Source organism: Nuphar pumila, chromosome 17, assembly GCF_984573655.1.
Source record: "Nuphar pumila chromosome 17, dmNupPumi1.hap1.1, whole genome shotgun sequence".
NCBI lineage: Eukaryota > Viridiplantae > Streptophyta > Magnoliopsida > Nymphaeales > Nymphaeaceae > Nuphar > Nuphar pumila.
In genome coordinates, this window is record NC_143265.1 from 3,451,949 (window position 1) to 3,479,541 (window position 27,593).

The window sequence follows — 27,593 nt, forward strand, 5'->3', positions numbered from 1 at the left end:
CTCTGTTCACTCTTAGTAAGCTCCTATTCCCCCACTATAGATCCATAATAAACACATTAGATGCATCAATTGGCATGAGCCCACTCTATATTATATCCTTGGATTTGAAATTCGAGGGATATCCATGGATCTCATATCGGAGGATATCTAGTCCTACCATGGAGTTTAGTTGTAGATGGAGATATCAGATCTTCAGGTCTAAGATCCCTTGTTTAAAAGCGGGTCGGATGGCCCAAGTCTTGATTTGCATGCATGTCCATGGATCTACTCAATGTTCCACGGCCATCTAAATAATTAATGAGACTGGTGAATCATAGGATTCTCTGTACCCTATCTAGATCCTACGGAGATCCTGGTGCATTAAAGACTTTATGAAGTTGTTCAAGTTTGCTGATGAGAACATAAGGGTGTAGGGTTTTCACTCTCCCATTCATGTTTGCCTTTTTGTGATGGTACTATCTCATAAGACCTGTGACACACCTCATTGTCTGTATGTGCACAAAAGAAAAATGGGGCTTCACGTTTTTCCTATGAAACAGGAAGGCAATGGTTGTGTCATTGTCATAGGACATCTCAAAAGCTTATGAAAGTGTGGGCAAGTTATGGGTAAAGGGGAAAAGGCACCCAAGTGAGAAAGACACCTCCTTCTCATATACAATGGATCGGTTGGGATGATTAATTATGAGTCCCATGAGTCAATATCATGAAGGATATTGTCACGAAGCAAGTCAGTGAGTTGTCTGAGCCCATATTTCATTACTTTTCTTGCTTGCTTAGCTTCAAAGGATGCGTTTTAAAGAAAAATTAAAAGAACAAAAGAGTTACACACACCGGTTCAAGTTGGTCAGCTAAGGTGTTTAAACTGAATTATAACTATGATTTCTTTTCATTATATATATATATATATATATATATATATATATATATATATATATATAGAGAGAGAGAGAGAGAGAGAGAGAGAGAGAGAGAGAGAGAGAGAGAGAGAGAGAGAGAGAGAGGTGGTAACTGCTAACAGCCAGCCAATCGGATTTTGTAACCAGGTTTTGAAGGGGGGTTTTCATGTTTTTCTTAAATCTGACCATGCAGGATGTGTTTGACATGGTCAATTTATTAGAAAATGAGACCTCCTTCATGTTTTTTGATAAAAAAATATGATTTTTTAAGCCTTGAATATTTATGAAAATCTTAGATGTCGATTTTTAAACCTTATAAAAAGCCTACTTGCTTACCGGAATCGGATGATCCAAGAATCAATTCTTATAAAAATCACCCATGTTGCACACAAACCATATTTTGACCTATGTATCACCTTTCATGCATATGAACTAGTTTCAAAAATATTGAAACCAGCTTCAGAAACACTAAGACACTCATTTCTAAATGCATATAAAACTTGTTCCTAATAACATACGAAACCAATTTATAATATAAGTGAAGCCACTACCAAGCTTTCTCTCATCCATAAATGTAAACTCGTCCCTAAGAATAAAAAACCCAGTTTCTTATATAAGTAAGACCAATATCAAACTTGATTTCATCTGGGACCTCTGCAGCCCCCCCTCTTACACATTTCTTATATGTGTAGATTTAACTTACTTTCATTCAAACCATCATCATGCTTCTATCACTTCCTGTAAATCGCCGACAAAATCGGTGGAAGGGATAACCTCGAAAAAAGAAGAAGAAGATGGTTTCCCATTTAAAGGAACCGCCTTCGGTAACCCGAAGGGGGGTGAGAATAAACCTCACCCCCATAATCTCCAGGAGGGGGTGAGGTTTATCCTCATCCCCCTCACCATGCGTGAGGGCTAAGCCCTCACGCAGCCCCTCTTCCTCCATCACACATCAAGAGAGAGAGAGAGAGCGGCAAAGGGAGAGGGACAAGAACCAGAAGAATATGAAAAAAACTTCACAGAGAGCTTACCAATTTTTTGGCACCGGCGACACAGGTAAGAGGCTTCTCCTCTTCTTCTTCCTTTCTTTTCCGGTGGGTTGAGGGCCGACAGCCATGGCTATCGGCGAGCTGCAGAAAAATGAAAAAAGAAGAAGAGGGATTGAGAGAGAGAGAGAGAGAGGGCCGGTCGATCGGTGTCAGCGGCCGGTCCCTCTGTTACAGGGATCAAGGAGGGAGAGGGTCGGCAGGGGCCGACCCCTCTTCACCTGAGAAAACGAAAGGGGCTTTGCCCCTTCTGCTCTTTTTTATAAGGGTTCAGACCTAGTCGATTTGGGTGCTACCCAAACTGAACTGGGCCGGCCTGGGTCGCACCCAGACTCAGACCAGACCACATGGTTGCACTCAGACCAAGCCAGGCAAGTGAAAAAAAAAAGTTTGGGTCAAATCGGTTTCGATCGAACCATTTCTGACCGAACCGGTTTAAACCAAATCGGGTTCAGATCATGTCGAACCGGTTTAGGTTGAGTTGGTTCAGACCGAACCGGTTTGGATCAAATCGGGTCTGACCGAACCAATCCAAACCAAATTATTTCGGACTGACTCAGTTAGACCGAACCAGTCTGGGTTTGAACCAGATCGAGTTAAGTCTAACTAGGTCTCAGATCCATGTTGATTTGATTTGGAACAGATTGAATCTGGATCCAATCTGATCTAGTCAGTCTAGACAAATCCAAATAGAACTAGATCCAAAAAGATATGAGTCTGGATCTGGACTAACTATTCTGGAACCAGAACAGAACTGGATTTGGTTCAGATCAGATATGGATCTAAATCAGAATTGGATTTGATTGGATCAATTCTGGATCTAGATCAGAATTGGGTCTGGGTCCAGTCAAACAGTTCTAGATCTAGATCAAAACTGGGTCTGGATCCAATCAGACAGTTCTAGATTCAGATCAGTAATATGTTTGGATCTAGTTAGACAATTTTGAATTCATATTAAAAATGAATTTAGATTGGGTGGTAAGTTATTTTCAAATTTTAAGAATAATTCTTCAAAATAACCAAAATACCCTTATGAGTACCCAAGATCCGATTTAGCAAATTGAAAATAACTTTATACTCCCAACTCAGAATTGAGTAAAGTTTGGTGTGTTAGACTCATATCGTAGAGGAGAATCTACTTGTTCACTGGTTTGGGTCAAATCAGAAATACAACAATTGAGGTCTCATAAGTCAACTTGAGAAGAATATTTTAGTAATTTTATTATAGTATAAGAGGTTATATGCATTAATGAGAATATACTTGTGTAATGACCAAAAACTACTGTTAGAGTATCTTGAGACTCGAATGTGACTCGAGCATAATATTCATATTCGACGTAAGGGATATTATAAGTAATTTTAGATGTGAATAAACCTTTTTATATTGTATGTCATTGTTGTGAATTAACATGATTAGCATGATAGCTTTTAAGTGTAAAAATGATATGCACAAATTGACCATGCATGACATTATGAGATTATTGAATATACATGTTAGTTGTGAAATACATGCTAGTTGTTATATGTCATGCATGTTAGAAAGATTATTTTGTGATAGCATATCTATGTGATAAATTACTAATAACAAGCATTGTGATGAGATTGTGTTTAGACTTGAGTCTTATTTTATTCTATTCATGTTGTATGAATGAATATATTGAGATTAACATGCATAACCCCTTAAATCTTGAAAGTGATGACCTGTAGTAAGAGCTACCTGGTTCATGGACAGAGTGCAACCACCATAGAGAGTGTGTCACTGGTGATTTAACGATGTGGAGACCCTACATCATTGTGTGCTTATTATGAGATAAGTGTGAGTCTTAATGTCATCCTGAGATTAAACAATGAGATCTGTCGTGACCATTTCACGATATCACTCGTGAGAGAATGAGTGAAATACGAGTTTGAGAATGTGATTCTATGTGTTAAACCTAGCCTATGACTTAGGGTTACACTCACATAGTGTTTGGGGACTCTAGACGACCATGGATGATTGAGAACCATCATGGTTATGATGTAGCATGAACCATACCAAGATTGAGCCTGACCTCTCGGCTAGTAACCAACGGAGTCCCCTTCTTGTTTCATTGCAGTGCCTAGTGGTCCGGGGACCACTGGGAGTGTATGATTCATTGTCGGGTCAATATGTAGAATTGGGGTATTCTACGCGGGTTGCTATACCTATAGACGGTTATGATCGATATAGCCGACCTAGGATTAGTGTAGTATGATATAGTGTTTAAGAGAGTATTGGAGGGATAATTAAAATATACAAACTTGTGTTGTGTGTCAAAAACTAAACTCAGAATAGGGTCTTAGAGCCCACTACAGTTGTAAGTTTAAGTATTTATTTGTTTATAATTATTTCTTACTGGGTTGTAGACTCACCCCCTGTTTAATTACAACTTTAGGTTTCAGGCACCCTAACACATGCAGAACTTGATCAACTACTTATTTGGTAGAGCACTTGGTAGTTTTTATCTTTCATGTCATTGAACATTCATGTATTTGTTATTTTCTTTTGTTATGAATAATGAACATTGTGAAGAAAGTGAGTTATTGAAAGAGAATGAAAACAAAAATTTTAGCCATGTTTTGTCTGTTTGAACTTTGTATGCTTTTCCTCTGAGAAGTAAAACCAACCGAACTCGGACTCCCGAAGTCCCAGATTGGGGTGTTATAAAATGGTATCAAAGCTAGGTTTACACGAAGAAGTTCATCATTTATAACAAGTTTAATTACATAAAATATGATATAAGTCTTTGCTCGATAAAAATACGTTCATGACTAGGTTGTTTTGTGATTATAAAATAGCTAGCAAGCACAATAATCATGAAGACCCTAGAGCGTAAGACTTTTCTGAGCCACCTATTATAGAAAGAGAGAAGTTTATTGCTGTAATGACGATGACTACTGTAGTCATGGCGAACATGACCCATATAGTTAGAGAGTTAACACCAAGACCTCCATCGATTTATATCATAGCTAAGGAGAGATATATATACCAAAAGGACTACCCCTACACTACTCAAAGGCGATGGTCACAGTCTTAAGGATTACCCCTATATATCCATGAAGTTAGATTTAGTACAAAAAATTCTTCTTATGAGTTCCAACTAAAGAGTTCATCCTTTCACATTTTTTCCGCACGTGAGGAAATGACTTGTTCTCATTAGTATGGAAAAAGGACTTGTTCTTATTAATATTGACCAACTTCTTTATAGATATTTACTCAAATGCCCTTTCACTTTTGCAAAGCGGCACATTTTTATCATTCATTTTCAAATGAAAAGAAAAATCAAGTCACCAAGGGATGTTCCATGGAACATTTGGAATCTACTCTTCATACTTTGGAATGAACTTATTTATTCAATAGACTTTTTTTTTTACATAATTCAAGGAAAAAAAACCTTATCACACATTCACTGGCGTTGGTACAACCCTGGAGGTTGGGGGTATCAATGGGTCGGGTTTACCCAAACCACATAGGATCCGGGTATGGTGACAAATAAGAAGACCCGATTAAGATCTGGTCTGAACTTGAAAGTCAGATTAATAAAAGGACCCGTGTATAGTTTGTAAAATTTTATACCAGACCCGGACTCGACCCAAGTTCCAATTAAGACCCACAATTTTTAATGTAAAAATGATAAAAAAATATTACGTTACCAGGTCTGGTTCATGTAATTCTTATTGGGTTTAGGTATGGTTTCTTTTATAATAGACCCGACTAAACTCGAGTCCGGACCCAATACCATATCCGAAAATCTGGTCCAAGTCTAATTCCACCAAGGTCTGAACCAAACCCGACCCTTACTTGAGGTCCTTCCTGCCTTCAGTTGAGTACACCCAGCTTTAACCTTGAGGCAAGATATGCCGCCTAAGGGTTTTGAATTTGTGACATCCCATCAACTTGGTGGCATTCATAAGTCTCTCTTACCATATGAGTACATGAGTGGAATCCTTAATGCATTAGCAATGTGGAAGATTGGAGACTCCTCAACCATAAGATTGCAACTTTGATAGTATTTGGTTACTAAGTTGCATAATAAACCCAATCAACCATCCAGTGTTGTAATGTCAAGGTCCGTGAGGGACCCGGTTCTCGATGAGGGTTTTTCGTTATCCAACAAAAAAAAGCCCATATGTGATGTTAACAAGGTCTATCCAAATTAGTGTTCCTTGTTTAGTCTTAGGGAGCGTTTGGATGCCAAGCATTATCCAGATAAAGTGGGATAAAGTCATAAGATTTCTTTAATGCAACATCCCAATTTGTCCCAATTTTATTGCCAACTTGGTGCATCTAATGTACTTTTTGGGGTATGTTTGATGGCGTGTCCAAGGTTTGATGAAATAAACAAAAAAAATGAAATAGAACATTCGTTCTATTCCTTTCGTAACAACTGTTCTAAGTCTAACATTTATTTGAATTGTACTCAAATGCTATGTTCCAAATGTCCGTTGTTTGATGATGATGTGCGAACAAAAAAGATGAAACAGAGTACTTGTAAACAAGCGTTTATTGCAGAATATCTTTACAGCCAACACCGACTTCGTACAACATTTCTGCCATAGCCTGCAAGAAGCCCTTCAGCAGGCTCTCTTCGTACCTTTCGCTGTCGAACACATCGTTGATACTCTTGAAATCCATCCTCTTCTTTTCACCATTCTCAAACCCATCTCCCACGTACTGAATGCCCGAATCATCCACAAGGCTCACCAATTCATTCCTCCAAGATTTGGACCCTGGTATTTTAGCCATTGAGGATGATAAATCAAGACCGTTCCGAGAAGACTTTGACTTTTCAAAAACGTTGCTCACGAGTATCAAATTCGCCAACCCAAGACTGGTGGCGGAGCTCCGCCATGGCCCGTTAGTGCTTTTTTTCTCTTCTAATCGTTCCATGTTCTTGCAATTTTTGCGGGTACCCGGAACATAAACAACACTAAAAAATGGAGGCAGCGAACGACATTCCGCGTGTCCGCCACATCCTACTTTTTTGTATTTTTGTCTCACGTGACGCACAGGACATGCCATCAACCATACCCTTGGGGTACATGAGAAAACAAATAAAATAAAATACTTATTAGAATGATGGAAAAAGTAAGGATAGGTAGCAAGTTGTTGCTCCCGGTTTCATGTCATCCAAGAGGCAATTGGCAATTTCTATAGCTCCAAGGGATTTGGTGTAGTGGGATGAGGCTTAGGCAGCTAGACGTGTAGTCTCGGTTCAAATCTTATAAGCATCACTCCTTGTGCAAGTTGAATCATGGTGACTCTCTGAAGTCATGGGGTAAGCCATCAGAGTTTTATGTTGTCAGTACAACGATCAGAAGTACAACAGGCAAAGCCAGCATGATTAGGTTTATGATCCTGACACTACAACAAACCAGTGGATTAATGATGACCTAAATCCATCACTAATCTGCAGCTAATCCATCGCTAACCAGATTAGCGACGGATTAGCATCGGAGTAGCGACGAATATCTTCCATCATGAATTTTTTGACGCTAATAAGTGATGGCATATATATGTTGCTAAGTAGCGACATACTGTATCTGTCGCCAGTTCCGTCACTAAGTTGCGACGGAATAACGAATGATAACTTCCGTCACAAGGCCGTCGTTACTAAACGACGACTTCAGTTTGGCGACGGATTTACAGCCGTCGCTAACTTCAACGATAATAATAAATAGCGACAGATATATCTGTCGCAAACAAGGAAAAAAATTTTAAAAAAATTATTTGAAAATTAAATATCGAGAAAAAATTTCTCGTGCTACAATTTATATTTCTTGTACAATTTATATTTCCTGTGAATAAAAAACAAAATACACATAAAAATACAAATAAAAGGAAACTAAAACAATTAATCGTTCCACTTTAAAATTTGCAAGTTTTAATTATTTATAATTCAACATTTACATTTTCGAAACAAAAAAAAAGTAGAACAAATTCAACACATTAATCTAATCATCGCCAAGATTTTGTGCGTCTTCTTGTTCATTGCCTTGATTTGTCCCTTCAACTCCACTACGCTGAAACCAACTTGTCTTAAGACAAATTGGTATCTCTAGAGAATCTAATCCTTGCTTTGATACCAAGTTGTAACACCCCAAAATTTTGAACTTATAAACATTTCTAAATAGTTTAAAAGACTAGAAAAAATCTTTTTCTTTTTAGAGTTTTGTTTAATAAATCAGTGAAAATGATTTCTTTGAAAAAGGAAGACAAGTTGACATGCTTGGGTGCGTTAGAGTAAAAATTTGCATTTTCAAACATATATAACTTGCAAACATTTTAATAAGCCATTTGTATTAGAAATAACTTTAAGTTATACAAATTTTGAAATTTCCAAGGAAACCCTTGCCAAAAAACAAAATGTCTAGGACGCGAGCTGTCAACAGAAACAGTGGGATCTCGAGACCTCACAATCGCGCCATCGTCTGTCTTATAACCTATTCATCACTTGTGCCTATGAAATAGGTCAGTTCCACAAAAAACTGGTAGAAACACAAGTAAGATAATATAGAACAAAATTAAGTACATACATTTAATTCTATCATGCTTAGCAATTGAAATAAGTGAAAAGCCATAACTAACATCAACAATTAATTAGCATAAGTAAAATGCTATAACTAGTATAAACAATTAATTAACAAACAACGTGCAATCAACAAGGAAAGGAATGTGAATAGGATATTTTTTTTTATATTAGCTAGCCTGCAGGTACGCGCAAAAAATGAAACGTAGAAACAACTAAGACTAGTTCAGGGGTCTATTATGTCATATATTTTTAATACCCCGAATAGCTAGTTAATTTCGCTCCTAAGGGGACGGTCAATGACCGAGAGAGGATTCCCCAAAGGTGTACATAGACAACGGATGCACCCTACTTTTGCAGAAGTCGATGAGATCTACCACCTAGGATAATCTCTAGTAGTCTCATCCCTTAACTCCAATGACTGAGGACACTGAGTCATTGCCTGAGGGGTGGTTGCTAATAACCTGTCCATCAAAGTTTTATACCATCCCTTCTTTTCCTTTGACGAGAAATTGGGTCGAATGGGTGCTTCAGGTTTTATTTAACTGAAGACTTATTCTGCATGCTCTGATCTTTCAACCCAACTCGAGCATCTTGCCTATAAAGACGAATCATCACTATTTATGTGATTGCAACATTGTGCATGTAGCATGATTCAAGGTTGCATGACCGTCTCATCCAATCATTATAGTACTAACATGTTGTGCATGTCTACAAGTACGCTACGATGAAAGAGATATAAGTTTCTCAAAAGGAAACCCAACATAATGTTTCACAAAGATATAATGTAATACAAAAAATCATTTTTGACATGATTTATCTTTCAAAATAGAAGTACAACTCTTGTACCATTCGCACTATATGAGATCGTCATGGATCTCTCATCTATTTATTATAGTATCTGTATGCTTCGTATGGCTTGATAATAGCTTTGATAAACGAAATACGGGTTTCTCAACAGAATCTTGCCCAAACACTTGCTTGTGCCCTTCATCGGGGTTATCCAAGTCGTATCAGATACACAAATAGAAGTAGTAAAAATACTTCTTCCAAATATGGTGATTTGAGAGACTTGGTTCTATCTCTCAATAGGAAGGACTTTCAAATTCTGCTTTGCAAAACTATGAATTTAGAAAACGGATTCGTGCTAGGAATCTCCTTTCTAGAGAACTGAAGTGCATAAGTGTGACTCTCATATTTTAAAACAATGAGCGAAACAGGATATGTTCAAGGCTGCACTTATGTAAGTGCAAGTCAGCAAAAATGCGAGCTCGTGCATAATACAGTGTGACAGCAAGACACAAGCAATCCTCATTATGCAAAACTGCACATTGAGCACAAAAATGCGTAAGCAATGCATGAAGTATGAAACTGTACAGCTAGTAAATGCATAAAGCAAATAGCCTGTGCACTAAAGCGCAACGACAAAGTAAATGACAGAAAGCAGTAAATAAGAAAGCAATAACCTGTGCACTACAACGCAGGGACAAAGTAAATGACAAAAACCAATAAATGCAAAAGTAGTAGCTTGTATACTAAAGCGCGGCGACAAAGTAAATGACATAAAGGAAAGAACAAGGATCACAAAACTACATTCTTGAGTTAAAATGCACACATATACATATATATATATATTACTTATTTTCATTTAAATGTTAAATGCTTAATTTAGTTCATTTATTGTCCTTTGCGCAACTTTTCCCTACCTTGGAGAGTCTCGGGGTTACGCTTGCTTTCGAAAGTAAGTAACGAAGGGCTCAGGCCATGGGGCACGAGCAAGATCCATCGTGCAGTCTGTGAAAGACCAAAAGTGTGAATATATATACAAATATTTGAAAAGAAACATACAAAGAGTGAGGCAAGGGTTGGCTACCACGCTGAGTCGGGTCCTGCCTACAAGCACCAAAGAGGCAGGGGGTGGGCTCGGCTGTCAGGCCAAGCCCGATCCTGCCTGCAACGACCAGGGGTGAGAGGTGGGCTCCACTGTTAAGTCGATCCTGACCATAGGCCCAAAAAAAGAGCAAGGAGGGGCTCATACCTTCCCTTTGCGAAAAAGGGAAACAAGGAGGGGTCGAGACCCTCCCCTATAAACATAGGTGGCAGGGAGGTAGGGAGGGGGCTCAACCCCTCCACTGAAAAAAGGGGAACAAAGAGGCATCGACAAGCCCCTGCTTATCGAAAATACACAGGTGGCAGGGGCATTGCCCCTGCTGGCCTGTTGGAAAATAAGAGATAGGGGCTTTAGCTCCTGCCGATCGGTCAAACACAAGCGACATGGGGTGTCTCCCCTGCAGGCCTGCCAGAAAATGAGAGGTAGGGGCAAAAGCCCCCGCTGATCGATCTAACACAGGCGGCAGGGGGTGTTGCCTCTGCCGGCCTACTAGAAAGAAGAAGAAGAAGACAACAAAGGGAAGGAGGGAGTCAGGGGCGTACGTAGAGGTCACCGACAAACACAAGGGGTTCTTGGTTCTGGTGAGGATTCCATCGATAGAGGGAGCGAGATGGCATCCAGGATAAACGATACTACAAGAAAAACATGGATTAGTGACGAACGCTATCCATCGCTAAATAATTTAGTGACGGATGAGCGACGGATAGCATCCGTCACATATTTCTTATCGCTAATTAGTGACAAAACTGATTTTCCCCTACTTTCGTCGCTAATTTATGATGGATTCGCGACAGACATGATCCATCGTTAAATAAGCACAAATTCAGTTTTGCGACAAATTATATGCCATCGCTAATCCATCGCTAAAATAGTGATGACATTAGCGACGAAATATAAACCATCACAAAACATTATTAGCAACGGATATTGTTTGTTGCTAATCTGTCACCAAAAAAAAAAGAGCTTGAGGCGTGCACCTCATACGCCTTGAGACGCGCCTCAAGCCGAGGCGTACACGCCTTGAATTTTTTAGTCAAATGAGGGTCAAAGTCCTCATTTGATAAAAAATTAGGGTTTTTTTACGCAGTTTTAACTAAGGTACTAGGAAAAAATTGGGTTTGATCCATAAGACACCGGGTCTCAAACATAAGACAGCGGGACCCGCGCCCGGGGGGGGGGGGGAGTCCCCGAACCCCCTTACTGCAAGGGCAAAAACTCTGAATCAAGCTCCACAACTCATTAGTTGGACCTATGTTAAAATGAGTGGGTCCTCATGAGGGATTCCAGCTCAGCTCCGATCCTAAGTTGCAACAAGTATGAGATCTCTATTTGTCTCAAATCTGAGAAGAGATCCAAGCTACAACATTAAAAGAGAAAATGCATACTAAAAAGATTTTTGTCACTTTTTTTCTTTTATTTTCTTAATGATTCTTTTCTCGCAGTGTTTTCTTGGGGTAATCAAATATAGACAAGGTTCATAGATATCAAAATCAGTGAAGATGGTTCATCATTGTATACAATATATTTGTTAAGAGCCTGGCAAATGAGATCTTTCATAACACTTGAAAAATCAACAATGAGAGAGAGAGAGAGAAACAAAACCTCTCTACAAGACAGGTAACATAAACATCGAATTAATATTAATATAAACCTGATGAATATTATTCTCAAATATCCAAATAGAAATAACAAGTGAAACATTGCGGGGGTGGGAGGAGCATACCTGAAACATTGCGGGCGTGGCAGATCTTTCCTAACAACTAATATTTCCAGTTTGAGTTTCCCATAAATTAGGGGACCAAAAACTGATAGTATTGGGTTTAGGGTCAAACCATTTCCACAACTTAATTAAAATGTACAAAAAAAAATGAAGTCATTTATTTTAGTGTCAAGTTAACTAAGCATCAACCAAAGCTGAGCAATGATAGTCCTAAATTTTCAAATAGCTCATTGGATTTCTGCTTCGGTTGACTTGGACCATAAGCAGAATCCTGAAACCAGGAACTAAAAATACTAGTTCAATTGGGTGACTTCAAACATTAGTTCATGCTTACCTCCATGTAAGTCTTAAAGATGTCAACCGTCATAACATCTGGAGGAGCAGTAGGGAGCTTAGCTTGCTATAAAATATCGACAGCCCATTCTACAATTGAATCATCAATTCAGCCAAGACGGCGTGACATATCGATAGCCATAACCTGTGGAACACTCATTATGAGTTGCTGATTATATGGAGAAAGCAAATACATTAACATAAGGGAAGGATGTCGTACCATGGTGTTAACACATTACTAAGAAAAAAGAGGTGCCTATCACAGGAAGATGAAGATGCCTGTAAGGGAAGGCATATAAACTACCTACCTCATGTAAAAGCAGTTGCATCTCATTCATCCATTTGTTGTTTCATTATATTCAACTATATAATGAGTTTATCATCTCTTGTTTACTGAAAAACATGGTTTGAGAGCAATTATGTATTATTTTTCTTTTAAAATCAAAAGTTAACAAAACCCGACCCCGAGTCACGAGTCAATAAAGAACGAGTCGAGTCCCGAGTCACTGGGTTTTAAAACCTTGATTGGAATATACAGAAAGTGTTTGAATAATCACGATGACTATAATATCTGTATCAGATAACATTCCCACATATATGACAAATCTAATAGTTATAGAAGATCATATCTGAAAGTCAGAGATCAACAACCACTAGGTTGCCAATCAAATTTGAGAAGCCTTGCAGGAAACAGAAGTAGCAAATATTGATATGGCTGGAAGGATGGAATAATCCAAATCAAAGATGGAGAAAAACCACAGGAGGTCAAGAAAATAACTTATTCTAACTTATGAGTGAAATGTTTGATTAAACTTTTGTAAACTAGAAACATCACATGGCGTTAGACAGAAATCATCAAGAAAAACATGTTAAGGATAAAGAACCTTCAATCTTCTCTCAACTTCAGCATCAGTCAAGCCCTCTGGAATAGGAGGATCCTTATTTCCAATTGGCAAAGAAGAATCATCCCAAGCATATAGCATGAATGCATAAAAACTATGAGTATGCTAGCATGCTTAGAAATAATCATACTAGGAAATAAAATGACACTTTAGAAACCAAAAAGAATTTAACATTTACCTCTGAATTTAAGTAGTTGCTCACATCAGGTGCACTTGGCAAATCTCCAAAATCATCCTTATAGAATACACCAGAGATACGTTGCAATAGACCATCATCAAACTCTCTAACAATCATAACCATAACACATGAAAGACAAATGAGATTCCACAAATACAAAACTATGTATGATAAAATATAGGAAAGTAGGATAGATTAACCAAGTGTGAATAAAATGCCACAAGATCTTTTTTTTTCTTACTTGAAAAAGCCACCTCTAACATTACATGCAACATTTCTTGCAACACATAAAACTAGAACAACATTGCTTGCCTACAGAAAAGACAGAGATTGAGAAAGCAAGACTAGGAAGAGAAAGATATAAAAGACTGTAAACGTTCCAATACTAAACACTCAAATTGATGGACTTAAAAAAAATCCTATATATCTCTGCTTGAGGAGCACAATATGGGGTGTATGCAGAGACAACATGAACTTGCAGTTCATCTTTATCATTCCACACCCCGATCATCTATCACCATTGCCATTTTAGTATGGAAGATTCCATCTTGAAATACATTAAGCAGTGATTTCTTTGAACCTATTGAGTACCATAGATCAACAATTTAGCATTGTTTAAAAAAGTAACAAGAGGAGTCAAAAGGATAAAGCAACACCTTCTCCATGAAACATGCAAGCAAAAGATGATAAATCAAAAACAAGCAAATAAAGTTTCTCTGATTTGGCATCTATAAGAGGTGAAATGACATGAAAGATTTCAATATTGAAGCATTCTTAAATCAATGCTTTGAAAGCCACAAAACTGAAAAATATCTGATGAGAAGTGTGTTAAATTGTATCCCTTGTGTGTGTGTGTGTGTGTATAGCCCTAGGGCATTTCTGCCATTTTATGCATATTCCAAATTATGAATATGTATGTAATTTTCTCAAGTTTGGAATACTTATAAACTGAATTTCAAATCATTTCCCCAGAATCATCCAACTATTGGAAGATTAGAGCATTCCCTTTAACCAGCTACATCTCGAGTAAGTCTTCAAATACTTTGGATCAACAAGGTCTCTTACGTACGATCAAGTCCTAAAAGACTAAATCTGCAGCATTTTGCAATATCCCTTAGTATGTCCAGAAGCAACATTACCTGGCCTCCAAAAGCTAGGACTAAGAATTACAGCACCACCTTTCTTTCAAACATAGCCTACATTCTTCAAACCTATCGTGATGCACCTTGCCTAAAATACAACAAAATTTTCTATCATCCTTACAACAACGGTTAAGCCATACATCCTTGTCATCCTTTAACCTACAGTTTATTTATTTGTTTTGTTTCTAGTTGTGCATTTTCAATAAATAAACTAGTTTGAGGATATTATGGAACATTTTTCATTCCTGAATCTGTATTAGAGTCTGACACATTGATCTGCAGTGGTTGCCATCCTAAGCCTAAGCGTGAGTGGTGAAGCACTATCCAACATTTCAAAGTTATTGCAGTATTCAATAGTTGAAGTATTTCACCCAACACAAGATGTTTTAAACATGATTTCTTTAGTATGGTTGCAACATGATACCTGTATTAAAATAGGGACAAGAAAGACTTTTATGTAAGCAAATATCCTTTGTTGACAAAAAGATACACTTGATACACAGTATGCAGAGTCATGTGCATTGTATAAACAAGCTATAAATTGAACAACACACTAATCTGCACATGAGCAATGACCTAATTTAATCCAACCAAGAGTTCTGTAATATGATATTTCGTGACAAATACAACTTCATACCACCAACAGATAAGCCCACATCAAAAAAGCACAGAGCACCAAAATAGATACCAACCTATGTTAACTGTAGTTTGACGAGAGATTACTTCAGGCGAGAGCAGATGTAATTTCGTCACATCAAGCTTACTGAGGTCCTGCTCCATTAATCATTTCCACGACATTTTGCTTACTCCCGAAAATAACTCATCGTTCCAATAACCAAAATAAAACACAAAAAAAAGTTCAGCAAACACTAAAAAAACTCAAAATTCCTAGAACGAAAGCATCACTCAACACGAAGATGCACAAAAAGTTACCAACCTCCATAAAAAGTTCAAAAGAATCAACAGAAAACCCAAGGAATTAAACTAATCAACAAAGAGTTCAAAACGTTTAGCAATTCGGTGGCTATTAACACCATGTTTTTGCTCACAGAACAATCGAATCATAACGATTCCGAACTCGAAAAGAAAAAAAGAAAAAAAATGAGAATTTATATCTCCATCTACCTCTGAAGAAACTCAGGCTCGCGAAGAAGGCCAGAGTCGATGTAGATGAGGTAGCTCTGGTTCCCCAGATCGACGTCCACGATTGTCTCAAGCGTGGGGCTCAAAACTGGCTTTGCGGGCTCCATCGTCGGGGCAGAGTTCCCGAAAACCCTCGCTTCTTCACTGGAATTCCATCGGATTCTGAGAGAAGGAAGATCAGAGGGCTTGGAAGAAGAGAACCGATGGATGAAGGAAGGTGATCAAAGCGAGGGACGATGACGAAGATGAGAGAGAGGGTTTGGTTTGGAGGAAGAAACGAAGCTAGGGTTCACAATCGTCGCCATGGAGCTAGGGTTCCAGGAGGAGAGGCGAAGATCTTTGGGGTTCTTCTTCTTCTCTCTCTACAACTTCTGATGGACCGTCTTTTCTGTCAGCTTGCCATCGACACTCTGAAGGGCGAACATCCTCCCGAGGCCGCCCTCTTCCCCGTCGGGCCGATTGGGAGTAATCAGAGAGAGGGAGAATTTCACGCCCTAGGTGGGCCATTTTAAATCGAAAAGTAGCGATGAATTAGGGACAAAATTTTTTCGTCGCAAAATTCATCGCTAATTAGTGACAAAAAAATTTTGTTGTTAAGTACGACGGGTTTTGCAACAGAGTTTTTTCATCGCTAATTTTATAGCTACTTAGCGATGGATTTTGTGACAGAATTTTTCTATCGTAAAATCCGTCGCTAATTTCAATTTTAGGGACGATGAGTTTTCTCTAGCTAATTCATCGCTAATTTGTGACAAAAATAATCCATCATAAATTTCTGTCGCTAATTAACATTTTTCTTGTACTAGCGATGAATTAGCTACATAAACGAGAGGGTTGGTTGCCGAAGAGGGGAAAGGGGGTCGGTTGCGGTCGCTAGAGGTATGAAACGAGGGGAAGAAAGAGGGAAGAGGATCAGGGGGTGTCAGCTGGGGCTCGTCGAAGGCTTGTCGGTCGGAAGAATGGCGAGAGCAAGAGAGAGGGGCGAGGGACGCGGCACAGGGGAGGAAGAGAGAGGTATAGAGGGTTTCTCGAGTGAGAAACCCTCCCCCCTCTGTGTCTTTTTAAAGACACGGGGGGGGAGGGGGGTATCTTACCGGGTTTGGATCCGGGTTGGATATAAATCTGATTACAACGTATGTGTATGTACAATGTGTAGAGAGGTTCACTGGCAAAGGAGGAAAGTTGAAAAGGCACTAGTGCCAAAGTGAGTTGTGAAAGGTGCTTAGACAATGCCTTTAAATTAATGGATTCGTCGATAAAGGAGGGTGGTCGGGAAGGCCTTCGGTGCCTTGAGCGAATCATGAAAAACACCTTAACAAATTTTAGGGTGTTAAGAAGGATGCACATTGATGAGAGATTCTCTAACAAAAGAGGGTGGCTTATTAAGGCCTTCAGTGCTATGGGTGTTTGTGTCAATAAGCTTTGATAGAGGTGTGCGCCTAGAAGTGCACTCTAAGGGGTGCATGACAGTAAGTTCTCCACGTCATAGGAGGTGGCCAATTAAGGCCTCGGGTATTGTGGTTGCACCTTATGAATCATCTCAAATGCGCTTCAAGAATCAACCTATGCAAGGAACTTACGTGTACACGGCTATGTCGTAGGAGAGTTCAGATTTACTTACTGAGTTTTGAATTGGACAACACTCATGCTGGTAGAGCTCTAAAAGTCCGGTTTGTTTGGATGGAACTCCCCCAAACAGACTGAAATTGCCAAGATAACGAGGAGAGGGACAGGAAGGTTTCTAGCAGAGCAGATAAAAAAGCAATAGCGGCAGGAGAAAGAAATCTAAAAAGAGCTAGGTTTTAGAGAGAGATAAGAAGGAAAAAGGGAGATAACGAGAGTTAGAGAGAGAGAGGGAGAGTCAAAATGAGATGAGAGAGAAGGGAGGGGTATGCTTTCCTGACCACGTGTTGCTATAGGGAGAGAAGATGGATGTGACTCACCCTTTTTAAGTGGGTCCTACCCTAAAAAACATGGGTCAAAACCATAAAATTGGATGGTTTTGATTATTATTATATTATTTATTTTTATTTATTTATTATTTTAAATCTTATTTATTTTTACTATTTTATCTTTATCATTTTTATAAATACTTATTTTAATTAATATTTTAATAGCCATGATAATTTTACTATTTTATCCTTGAACAATTTAACTAATTCTCAAAAAATATCCTTGGGTGATGAAATGACCATTTTGCCTTTGAATATTTTTATTAATTCTCTTAAAAATACTCTTTTATAAAAATTACCAATTTACGCCTATATAAAATTAATAATTATGAGCATACCCTTGAAATATGGACTTGAATAAATATTCAGATCCATAAAAAAGATTCTATTTGGATAATATCCAAATCCATTAAGAAGATTGCTCTTAATTTTGGATATGGGTCTAGATTAGTATCCAGATCTGGTAAAAGATTTAGATCCAAGTATTATTTGGATCGAGCGATTAAAATTCACAAAATATAATGGCTTGAATTTCAGAATAATGAATATGTTTAACATAAAAAATTTTAGATATTACAAAAAATCTACATCTTTACAAATTTATTGCTTACAACCTTGAAACAATGTATTTATTTTGTAAATGTGTCAGTTAAAGCTTGATGCAACAGGCTTAAAAGTCTAGATAATATTATTTTTAGCTTCGAAAAATATATTTTTTCATAAAATGAACCCGCTCAAACTCTGCCCAGTTAGCTCCGGTTTGGTTCAGCTTACCAAAAGAATGACCTGATTTTTAAAACACTATGTACGGTTAGTTTGGCCCCCATTTACCAACTTCAGACGTCTCATGAATGGTGTTCTCCTCTCTCTCTCTCTCTCTCTCTATATATATATATATATATATATATATATATATATATTCTCTCTCTCATCAAGCAAAAAGATGATCAACCTGTCTAGCCTTGGTCCTAGCCCTTACGACGGGTGCAACTCTCATCTTGATAGCATGGTTGGCATTCTCGGGACTCGGCATAGGATTGGCCACTTACAACTCAGTGACTCGGGTGAGTCAAGAATTTTTATTTAATTTATTAAAAATAAATAATAAACATATAATTTATGATATAAAAAATAACATATCAGGTGTATATATAATAATAAACATAAGTTAAAAATTATATATATATATATATATATTAAAATATAAAAAATATTATTTTCACTATTTGAAATTAAAAAATAGCTAAGACTCGACCGAGTTTAGTCCTAACCGAGTTATACTACTTTGTTTAACTAGGTTAGATCTCGATCCAAGACAACTCAGCCGAGTCACACGAGTTGACTGGGTGAGTTGGACAACTATGCTTGATACAGTGATGGTCTCATGGTCACAATTAACCCAGGTTTCATGCTTCCCCTCGCCCAAAATTTGGGCCATAATGGGATTTAAAATGTGGCCAACTTAGGGGTCTTGGGTGTGAATAATGTTTGGAAGAATACAAACAATGTGGCCAATTTAGGGGCCCGGATTGGTTTCATTTTGCTGGTGTCGCGTTTGAAAATATCGTGATATAGTTTTAAAATATCTCGATACTTTTTGTGCAGTGTAAAACACGTGTGTATATTTGAAGTTGATAATAAAAATCCGAAAAAGGCTTTCAAGAGGGAAAAAAAAATTTCATAGTTTCTTCAAGTAGCAGCAACCAACCATAGTGACAAATATCACAAGATTGATGAAAAAAACTTGCAATAATATCACGAGAAATCAATTTAAACATGATATTTATGTTTTAAACGACTATTTCGCATGGAAAAACCATGTATTTTTATTTTTAAATAAATTGTATTAATATTTTATCATAAAAATATTTTTAAATTTATTTTTTATTACCAATATTTTGCCAAAAAATGCGAGATTTATGGAAAAAATTTCAAATTCTTGCGAGTTTTTGAAAAAGCAGATTTTTCCGTTTTTAACGTTTGTCACTATGCAACCAACTGCGAGGGCTTATTTTTCAAACTCACATCATTTTCTTTTTCCTATTTTTCCCATATTTTTTTTTTCTGTTATCGAATCCGAGCTTTGGCATTTATGAAAAAGGTCGGGGCTAAAACGGTGAAAGCGCCAGCACGGAGTGTAACATTACCCGCAGCCGAGTCGTGCGCGACGCGGGAAGATACCGACGGGGGCGGATCGCCAGGTCAGCAAAAAGCGCAAGGATATTTCTTCCGGAGGAGTGGGTCCCGCAACCAAATATCCCTCCACGAGGACCACGACCCGCCTCTCACTCCCCCTCTTCTCGCTCAAATAATTAATTTAGAAAAAGAAAAAACCATTCAGACCGAAGAGCAGAACGTGGAAAAACTATAAATAGAGGTTCGAATTCCGACCGATTAGATCTCTTTAATCTAACCCTGCGCTTTCTTGGGTTGGGCCATTCGTCTTCTTCTTCTTGTTTTTCTTCTGTAGAATTGAAGACTTGTCTCTTTCTTTAGTTGTGGTTTCTTCTTCTTCTTCTGTGGAATAGAAGTGATCTCTTTCTATCATTGAGGTTTCTTCTTCTATAGACTTTGTGTGATCTCTTTCTCTGGTTGGAGTTTTTTATACTTCTTCTTCTGCAGAATTTGCGTGATCTCTTTCTATGATTGGGATTTCTTCTTCTTTTGTAGACTTTGTGTGATTTCTTTCTCTGGTTGGAATTTTTTATACTTGTTCTTCTTGTGTGGAATTGCGTGATCTCTTTCTATGGCTGGGATTTCTTCTTCTTGTTATCGTTGTAGAAGTGAAGTGATTTCTTTCTAGGGTTGGGGTTTCTTCTTCTTCTTTTCCTTCTTATCTCTGATCGCTTTATAGGGTTCGGATTTCGTTTTCTTCGGTTTAATCGGGTCTTTGCTTGGGGTTTTTCTTTTTCTTTTCTTTTTTTGGGTTTTTGGATCCTGTTCTGTGAGAAATGGAAAATCCAAAGGCGATATGCGACCACTGCAACGAGGAGGGCGCCGTGCTCTTCTGCCGGGCGGACTCGGCAAGGCTCTGCTTGGTCTGCGACCGCCACGTCCACTCAGCGAACCTGCTGTGCAGGAAGCACTCGCGGTCGCACCTCTGCGACAACTGTAGCTCGCAGCCGGCGTCGATGCGGTGCGTTACGGAGAGCTTGGTGCTCTGCCGGGACTGCGATTGGGACGCCCACGGGAGCTGCACGGCCTCGGTTCATCACGACCGGCAGCCGGTAGAAAGCTTCTCGGATTGCCCGTCGGCTCGGGATCTCGGCTGGATCTGGGGGTTCGATCTCGACGACAAGGTGGCCCTGCTGCACTTGGAAGGACCCGGCATTAGGCGTGAAGATGTGGATTGGTTCTATCAGAATTTGATCAGCGGCACTGAAAATCCCTTCGATTTCTTTAGTTTTCATGATGAGACCATTCCCTCTTCTGAATTCTGCTCTCTCTCAAAGGTATTGATGTTCTTGATTTTAATTTTATCCTAAAACATTGCATTAACTATACCGATTCTTTAATTTTCTTCCTGTAATTAGGTTCGGAATCGTGGTTGCTAAGTACTTTATTTAGTTGCAGATTTATAGTTGCAATAAATATTAAATTTTCCCTTTTGGGCAACTCAGAATTCAAATTTCGGATATCGATTTGTTTTATTTATCAGAAACATTGTAATTATAGTAAGTTTTATCTTTTTTTTTTTTCTTTCTTTGGGCAATGTAGGTTCAGAATCCCAACTGCGGGAAACGGAAACAAGTGATCTTTCATCAACTTGTAGAATTGTTCAAGAGAGAGATAATGGAAAAAGATTTTGAACATGCTGGGGATTTGAGTCCGGCAACACCTAACCGGACTGTCCCGGCTGGAAATCTCCAAGTACCAGATTCTTGCAACGCTCATATGCAAGAGCAGATGGTTGGTGCAGATCAGCAGGCGCCTTATATGCTAACAATGATGTTTCCTCCAAAAGGTGACAATTTGGGAGGGAATTGTCTAGTTGAAGAAGAACTTTTTTGGGATGGTGGTGGTGCTTCAGATCAATCTAATCAGGTTTTTCTTACTTCCCAGTACCCATGTGGTGGCTATTTCATGATACAGTTTTTTGGTATGAAATGACTTGTTTTCTTTTATAAGGTTAAATGATATGAAGCGTAAATGTCACTGATCTTGGTTAGGTACTCTGATGATGTGATTTTATGTGTTATTCACCGGTTATGCCTTGCCATGAACTACTTTTTGGATTGTGAGATGATGTAAGAAATGAATGACCATTGTATTAATAAGCAACAATATTAGAGAAATAATATTTAGGAATTGTGTGTTTTCTTCTATCCCATACAGGCTGGGCAAGTTGTCTCGACCATGCCGGCCTTGTGGGGGATTCCCTTGGGTGCCATCGGTTGGAAACGATGGCTTCTACAAGTAAAATGGGTGTTAGTTTTTTTTGGAATAGCTTGATCCTTACGGAGTTTGGTAAATCAGGGTTGTAGTGCCCCGATATCCACCTGGTCAGTTCTTCATCAACTAAAATAGATACTAAAATTGAATGTCCTAGCCATTTCTTCCTGTGTTTACTTCTTCTTGATTAATATTCATTCATGGACATCATCAATACATGGGGTCACTAAATTTACCGACACTGGGTGGTATACCATGGTACTTGCTCTCTAAAATTGTTTTTTTTCTTTCCCAAAAAGGCTCCTAGTAAGCAATTTTTCTTCCTGTAGATAAGTAACTCATCTGGTTTGTCTTCTATATCCTTGCAGGTTCAGATCTGGGATTTCCCGTTTAGAGGATGCAAGGATCCTGGAGAATGTGCAACAGAAATCGGGTGTGGTGCATGCAACACAAAATTTAAGATCAATAGCTTTGATGATCTAACTGGAGGAACATCCTTGGCCACAGGAAATGCTATAGAAGACATGTGTGACTTGAATTGTCATTCCACAGACAATGGCTTCTCTTCCTCGGATATTCAGCACATATCTTTGCAAAATGTATGTTACTGTTCTCATGCTGGTTGATATTCATTTTGTATAAATTGCATGGGTCATCTGTTCACTATTAATTAGCTTTTAGAAAAGAATACTATATTACGTAACTATATGTAGTTTATTACCTTGAATAAAGTGAGTGCATTTAAGGAGCATAGCACAGTTTAAACATAAGTGAATGCTACTCTTTTGCTTTTGCTTTTTGAGCTTTATTAAGTGGATTTTCTGAAAACACCAAGTTCATCAGTTGATGGTAATGTCTTGTCACTAAACATTTCCCATGTTCTTGCATCTTTCTTTGCAATGAAAAATAGCTGTTTCACAAAATACAACCTTGGACAATGAAGGAATACTTAAGATTCCTCTGAAATATTAGTGATACAAAGTGCATAATTAATGCATGTGTGATGCTTGTGCTCAGGCATTGTTGTTTTGCTTCTGTCCTAGAGAACAATGTTTTGCTTCTGTCTTATTGAAGATCAACACTGATGCCACACCTTGAGAGTAGAGAAAGATCTTAAAAATTGAAAGGGTGATTCTCTTTGGATACTTTCCCAACGATAGGTATGTTGCCAGAAAAATTGCAGATTGTAAGGCAGAACTACATTATCATATTTAGTTGATTTTTCCTTCCCAAAATGATTTTGTTAGGAATGGTAAATCTGCATGGTTCATGCATCTGAAAAAGCTATAGATTGCTGACATGGGCAATTGACTGGAAATCGAATTTATTAGATAGGGTAAACTGGGACTTCCATTTTTATGTCTGTTGCTCTCCTATGTGATTAATGCTTAGTGAGATGATAACTCTGCCCATGTTTTATGTCGAGTATACGCATGGTTGCCTTTTCACAACTGTCATTTTCTTAGTGGGCAATTTGATCATTATGAATAGTTTGGGTTATAAATATTTGGCTATGTCACATAGGTGTGGGTGCGGATGCGGCACTTTAAAAAAACTTGGGTGCGGGGGTGCGGGTATATATATATATATATATATATATATATATATATATATATATATATATATATATATAAATTTTTTAACAGTTTTAAGTTAACACTGTGTATTTGTGTGCATTTATGTATATATATAATATAGATAAAAATGGACTTGATTAGGGTTAATTGAATCTACTTTTGGATAGAAATGGACCTCAGTGTGGTTGACTTCACCTAACATAAAGGAAGTTGTGTCCAAGTGTCACACCCGCTTGGGTGCGGGTGGGACGCAGGTGCGGTGCCCTGTTAGAAGAGTCTGTGTGACATAGATATTTGGTGTTACTCTTCATCCAGGGATGGCGACAAGGCATTATAACAAAATACTTTTTTCAGTTTTAGACCTATATCGCTAAAAAGTGTCTAATTGGTAGGATAGGCAAAGAGATGATGCTCATCCTAGCTGTTCTTTTTGTTTTTTTCTTTGAACTTATTCCTTTTATGATATGCAAGAGAATAGCCACATGCTAGAGACATTCAGAATACAAGATGTTGAGGGAGATACCAAACGTCACTAACTGTCAAAGCTCAAGACTCCCTTATGGACAAGAAAGAAGAGCACTTGGTCAATTGGCTACGTGGGGGTTCCAGCCACTTGTGTTACAATAATAACTAGATTATGCTTGAAGTTGAAACCATATTTTCCTGTTAATTCAAAGATTTAATTTATACTACTTTGGTTAGGCAAAGATAGGTTGTACCCAGTTTGTTGGCACTTGGCACTTAGGTTGTGGTAGGCTAAGTTGCAGGTCTGCACTGATGTGAATATCAATATAGTGAGTCTAATCAAAATCCTTGTATTGCTGAATCCATTATGATTCAATATCATGAATTCAGCTTTGAGAAGATGTAACATGTTATGATCTCCTTGATTTAGAACTGATTAAACAAAATTATCCAAAGGTGCTCAAGTATTTAAACCATTGAATGCAAATAGGCCAATCTTGAACCATGGGAAATCAATTTGTAGCTTGTGTTTATATGTCCTGAAAAGTTCAGAACAATCTTATAAACCTAAACTATTTTGGGAATTTGACTGTTTACAAGCTCAAAATATGTTATTGAGAAGTAGGGAAAGGAGGAAACCTCTTGATTCAGTGCCATAATATCTAGTTGATCTCTTCTAAACTTAGTAGAAAGTCTTTGTGCGTAGACCTTGAAATTCAAATCAGTCCACTGTTTATTTCTTAACTGTATATTCCAACAGAAAATGAACTGAAAAAAAGCTGGAACTTTGCAATGCAACATCTTGAAACGATCTGAGAACCCGGTATGCATAGAGATCCAGTTCTTGTGACAAAACCTAGTTGATGATATCTCAAACTTATCTAGCTAATGTGATTGAAAATGTGAACAGATTGCTGGATTTCTCATAGAACCAAACCAAGAATGATTGTGCAAGCATCTTCTTGATTACAGTTCAGACCAACACTTGCACAGAGGATGTTAGTAATTATGAGCCATTGATTATACATATTGGATTGCTGAAGAGTGGTTTTCATTTGATATCTATTACTGGAGGAATCAGCCAATGGAAAAAAAAAAAGGAAAAATCAATAACAAGAATTAGGTGCCAGTACAATGGAAATAGATTCTTGGAATGAGACGAGAGTTAGTAATTGACAATTTTAGGGGTATCCTAGACAACATCAAAGACTACCAAAATAAATTTAATCAGGCAGCATTATAGATCCCCTGATGGTAAGAATACAATTTTTTTTAGAGGAGATGGTAAGAATACAATTATGTGGACGGTGAATGCCTATATTTGTTAACTTAATTATGTTGCCCTTCTTAAGTTTCTGTAAGATACTCCAAAATGAGACATCACTGGTTTTATGATGCACCTGGGAGATTAGCCGATGGTCTGTGAGAGCTGGGCACATGATTGTGGTGACCAGTAATGACAATTGATTACAGTTATTGCACTCTTGATGATCTATCAAGTGTTAAAGCTGAACTTTGTTGAAAAGTATGTTCTCTTTTGGCATATTTAATAATACATGCTTATGTATGATCACAAACAGGCTGGTATGATTCGCTTTGGCACAAAATGGCATCCTACATCAAGCAGCAAACAAAGAGAAATACAATCAGAGATTAGTTTCTTACCATCTGTAGGATCTTCTGATCCCACCTTTTCCCATACAAGTCTACATAGTAAAGGCACCGAAGAAAGATGCATAGCTGAACACTCCATCCTAAGTGGAGGAGAACTGTTAAAAACATCTAAAGTTGACAATGAGCTATTGGCCCAGAACCGAGGCCATGCCATGTTGCGTTACAAGGAGAAGAAAAAGACAAGAAGGCATGCTCTCTCCCTCACACACACACACACACACATCCCCACAAAATATCATGCACACACCTGTTCTTCAGATATGCTTCTTGTCATCTGACTGGTAATTGGAATTGTACTGAACAGATATGATAAACACATTCGTTATGAATCCCGAAAGGCGAGGGCAGATACACGTAAACGTGTAAGAGGGCGTTTTGTGAAGGCAAGTGAAGGTATGGATGTTAAGGTGACCCACTGAAACTGGTTCAGCAGCCTGAGTTTTCCCTGTAAATATTAGTTTGCTGAGGTAACCTGTATCTGCTGAGATCCTAAATTTCTTTGCCCTCTCCCTTCCTGGCTTGGTTGATGCCTGATCCAACCAGGATGAAGATGCATTTTGAGAAGGAAAGTAGGTGGTTCATATTTCATCTATTTAGACTCTGTTGTATTTATTAAAGGCCCAAGAAAATAATGAATAATTCTTTTATTCTGTAGCTTCCTGGTTTTATGATATTAAAGATTGCCCCCTTTTAGCAGAGTTTTGAGTTGATTAAATTGCAGTTCCTCTCTGGATATAAATACGGCATTAAGAAGGGGTACTTGTGCATCTTCATTGACAAATTAATTATGGATATATATTTGTTACAAACGAATGTACCTACAATCGAGTTGGAATCTCATGATGCGAGTTGTTTCGACTCAATCTAACCTCATAGATGTGTTCAGCATGCTCGATTTGTTAGGGACTGACTCTTGGATCATGTTTTTATACGAAAAAAACATATTTTTATGAGTTGAGAAAAATCGATACATTCATATCTTTTGAATTTTGGATCGCTAGAAACACTTGTATATAGGTCAGATTCTGACAATCTAAAAGCCAGTTCCTACTAAATAAAACATGAAGATCACATCTATAGTGTTAGATGCGTCCAAAAACAGAGTGCAGTGTTTTGCTAAGTCGATTGTAGCAAATATTAATCCATTTATGCTGATCTGGTCACAAGAAACTCGTGCAAAAGGCAGCAGGAGCTTCGTTCAGATAAATGGTCTCTTTGTTGGGTCCGTCTGGGGGTTTTCCGGCGAGGCCACAATCGGCTTTCCGCAGCGTGGCGATGGCCCTGCATGAAAAGAAAATAGCAGAGCGTACCTGATGCAGCCATTGATGGAGCTACTATGGTCGCCAGAGTTGGTCGCCGGAGTTTTCTGCTCAGCCGGACTGCTGCCCTCCACGAGCCCAGGCTACCGGATGCAGTCGGTGAGTAGACCTTCGATTTCCCGTTACACAGGGTCACTCATGATACCCTGTTCTTATAAGCATATGGTGGGAACGGTTACGCACCGTTCCCCTTTATCTTATGCTGATTTATCGGCAGGATCATCCCTCAACGGGGATGTATCCACATTGTGGATAACCACCACGTTAATCGTGGTGGTTAATCCAACATTCTCCCACTTGATCCGACGATAAATCTTTTTAATTAGAAAACCTTATGGAAATAACTTGATGAATAGATTGGCCTTTATAATCTATTCAAAAGGTCCTTAGTTGAATCTCTAATCCTTAGGAGATT

The 27,593-nt window shown here is 38.2% G+C and overlaps 1 protein-coding gene across 1 annotated transcript; it reads left to right on the plus strand.

Moving 5' to 3' along the window:
• Positions 1–20,702: 20,702 nt before the first annotated feature.
• LOC149811378 (zinc finger protein CONSTANS-LIKE 14-like) lies at positions 20,703–26,394 on the plus strand. The gene is made up of 6 exons (XM_089993867.1): positions 20,703–21,203; positions 21,469–21,795; positions 22,087–22,167; positions 22,512–22,742; positions 25,766–26,046; positions 26,164–26,394. Exons 1-6 carry the CDS (start codon positions 20,703–20,705, stop codon positions 26,276–26,278), a joined length of 1,536 nt encoding a protein of 511 aa, XP_089849993.1. The 3' UTR covers positions 26,279–26,394.
• The last annotated feature ends 1,199 nt before the right edge of the window (positions 26,395–27,593 follow it).

Bases quoted from the DNA above. Each gene is read 5' to 3' on its own strand.
- LOC149811378 (XM_089993867.1), top strand. From the start codon at position 20,703: ATGGAAAATCCAAAGGCGATATGCGACCACTGCAACGAGGAGGGCGCC. The intron at 21,204-21,468 runs GTATTGATGTTC...TGGGCAATGTAG, and splicing joins AATTCTGCTCTCTCTCAAAG to GTTCAGAATCCCAACTGCGG. The intron at 26,047-26,163 runs GCATGCTCTCTC...TGTACTGAACAG, and splicing joins GAGAAGAAAAAGACAAGAAG to ATATGATAAACACATTCGTT.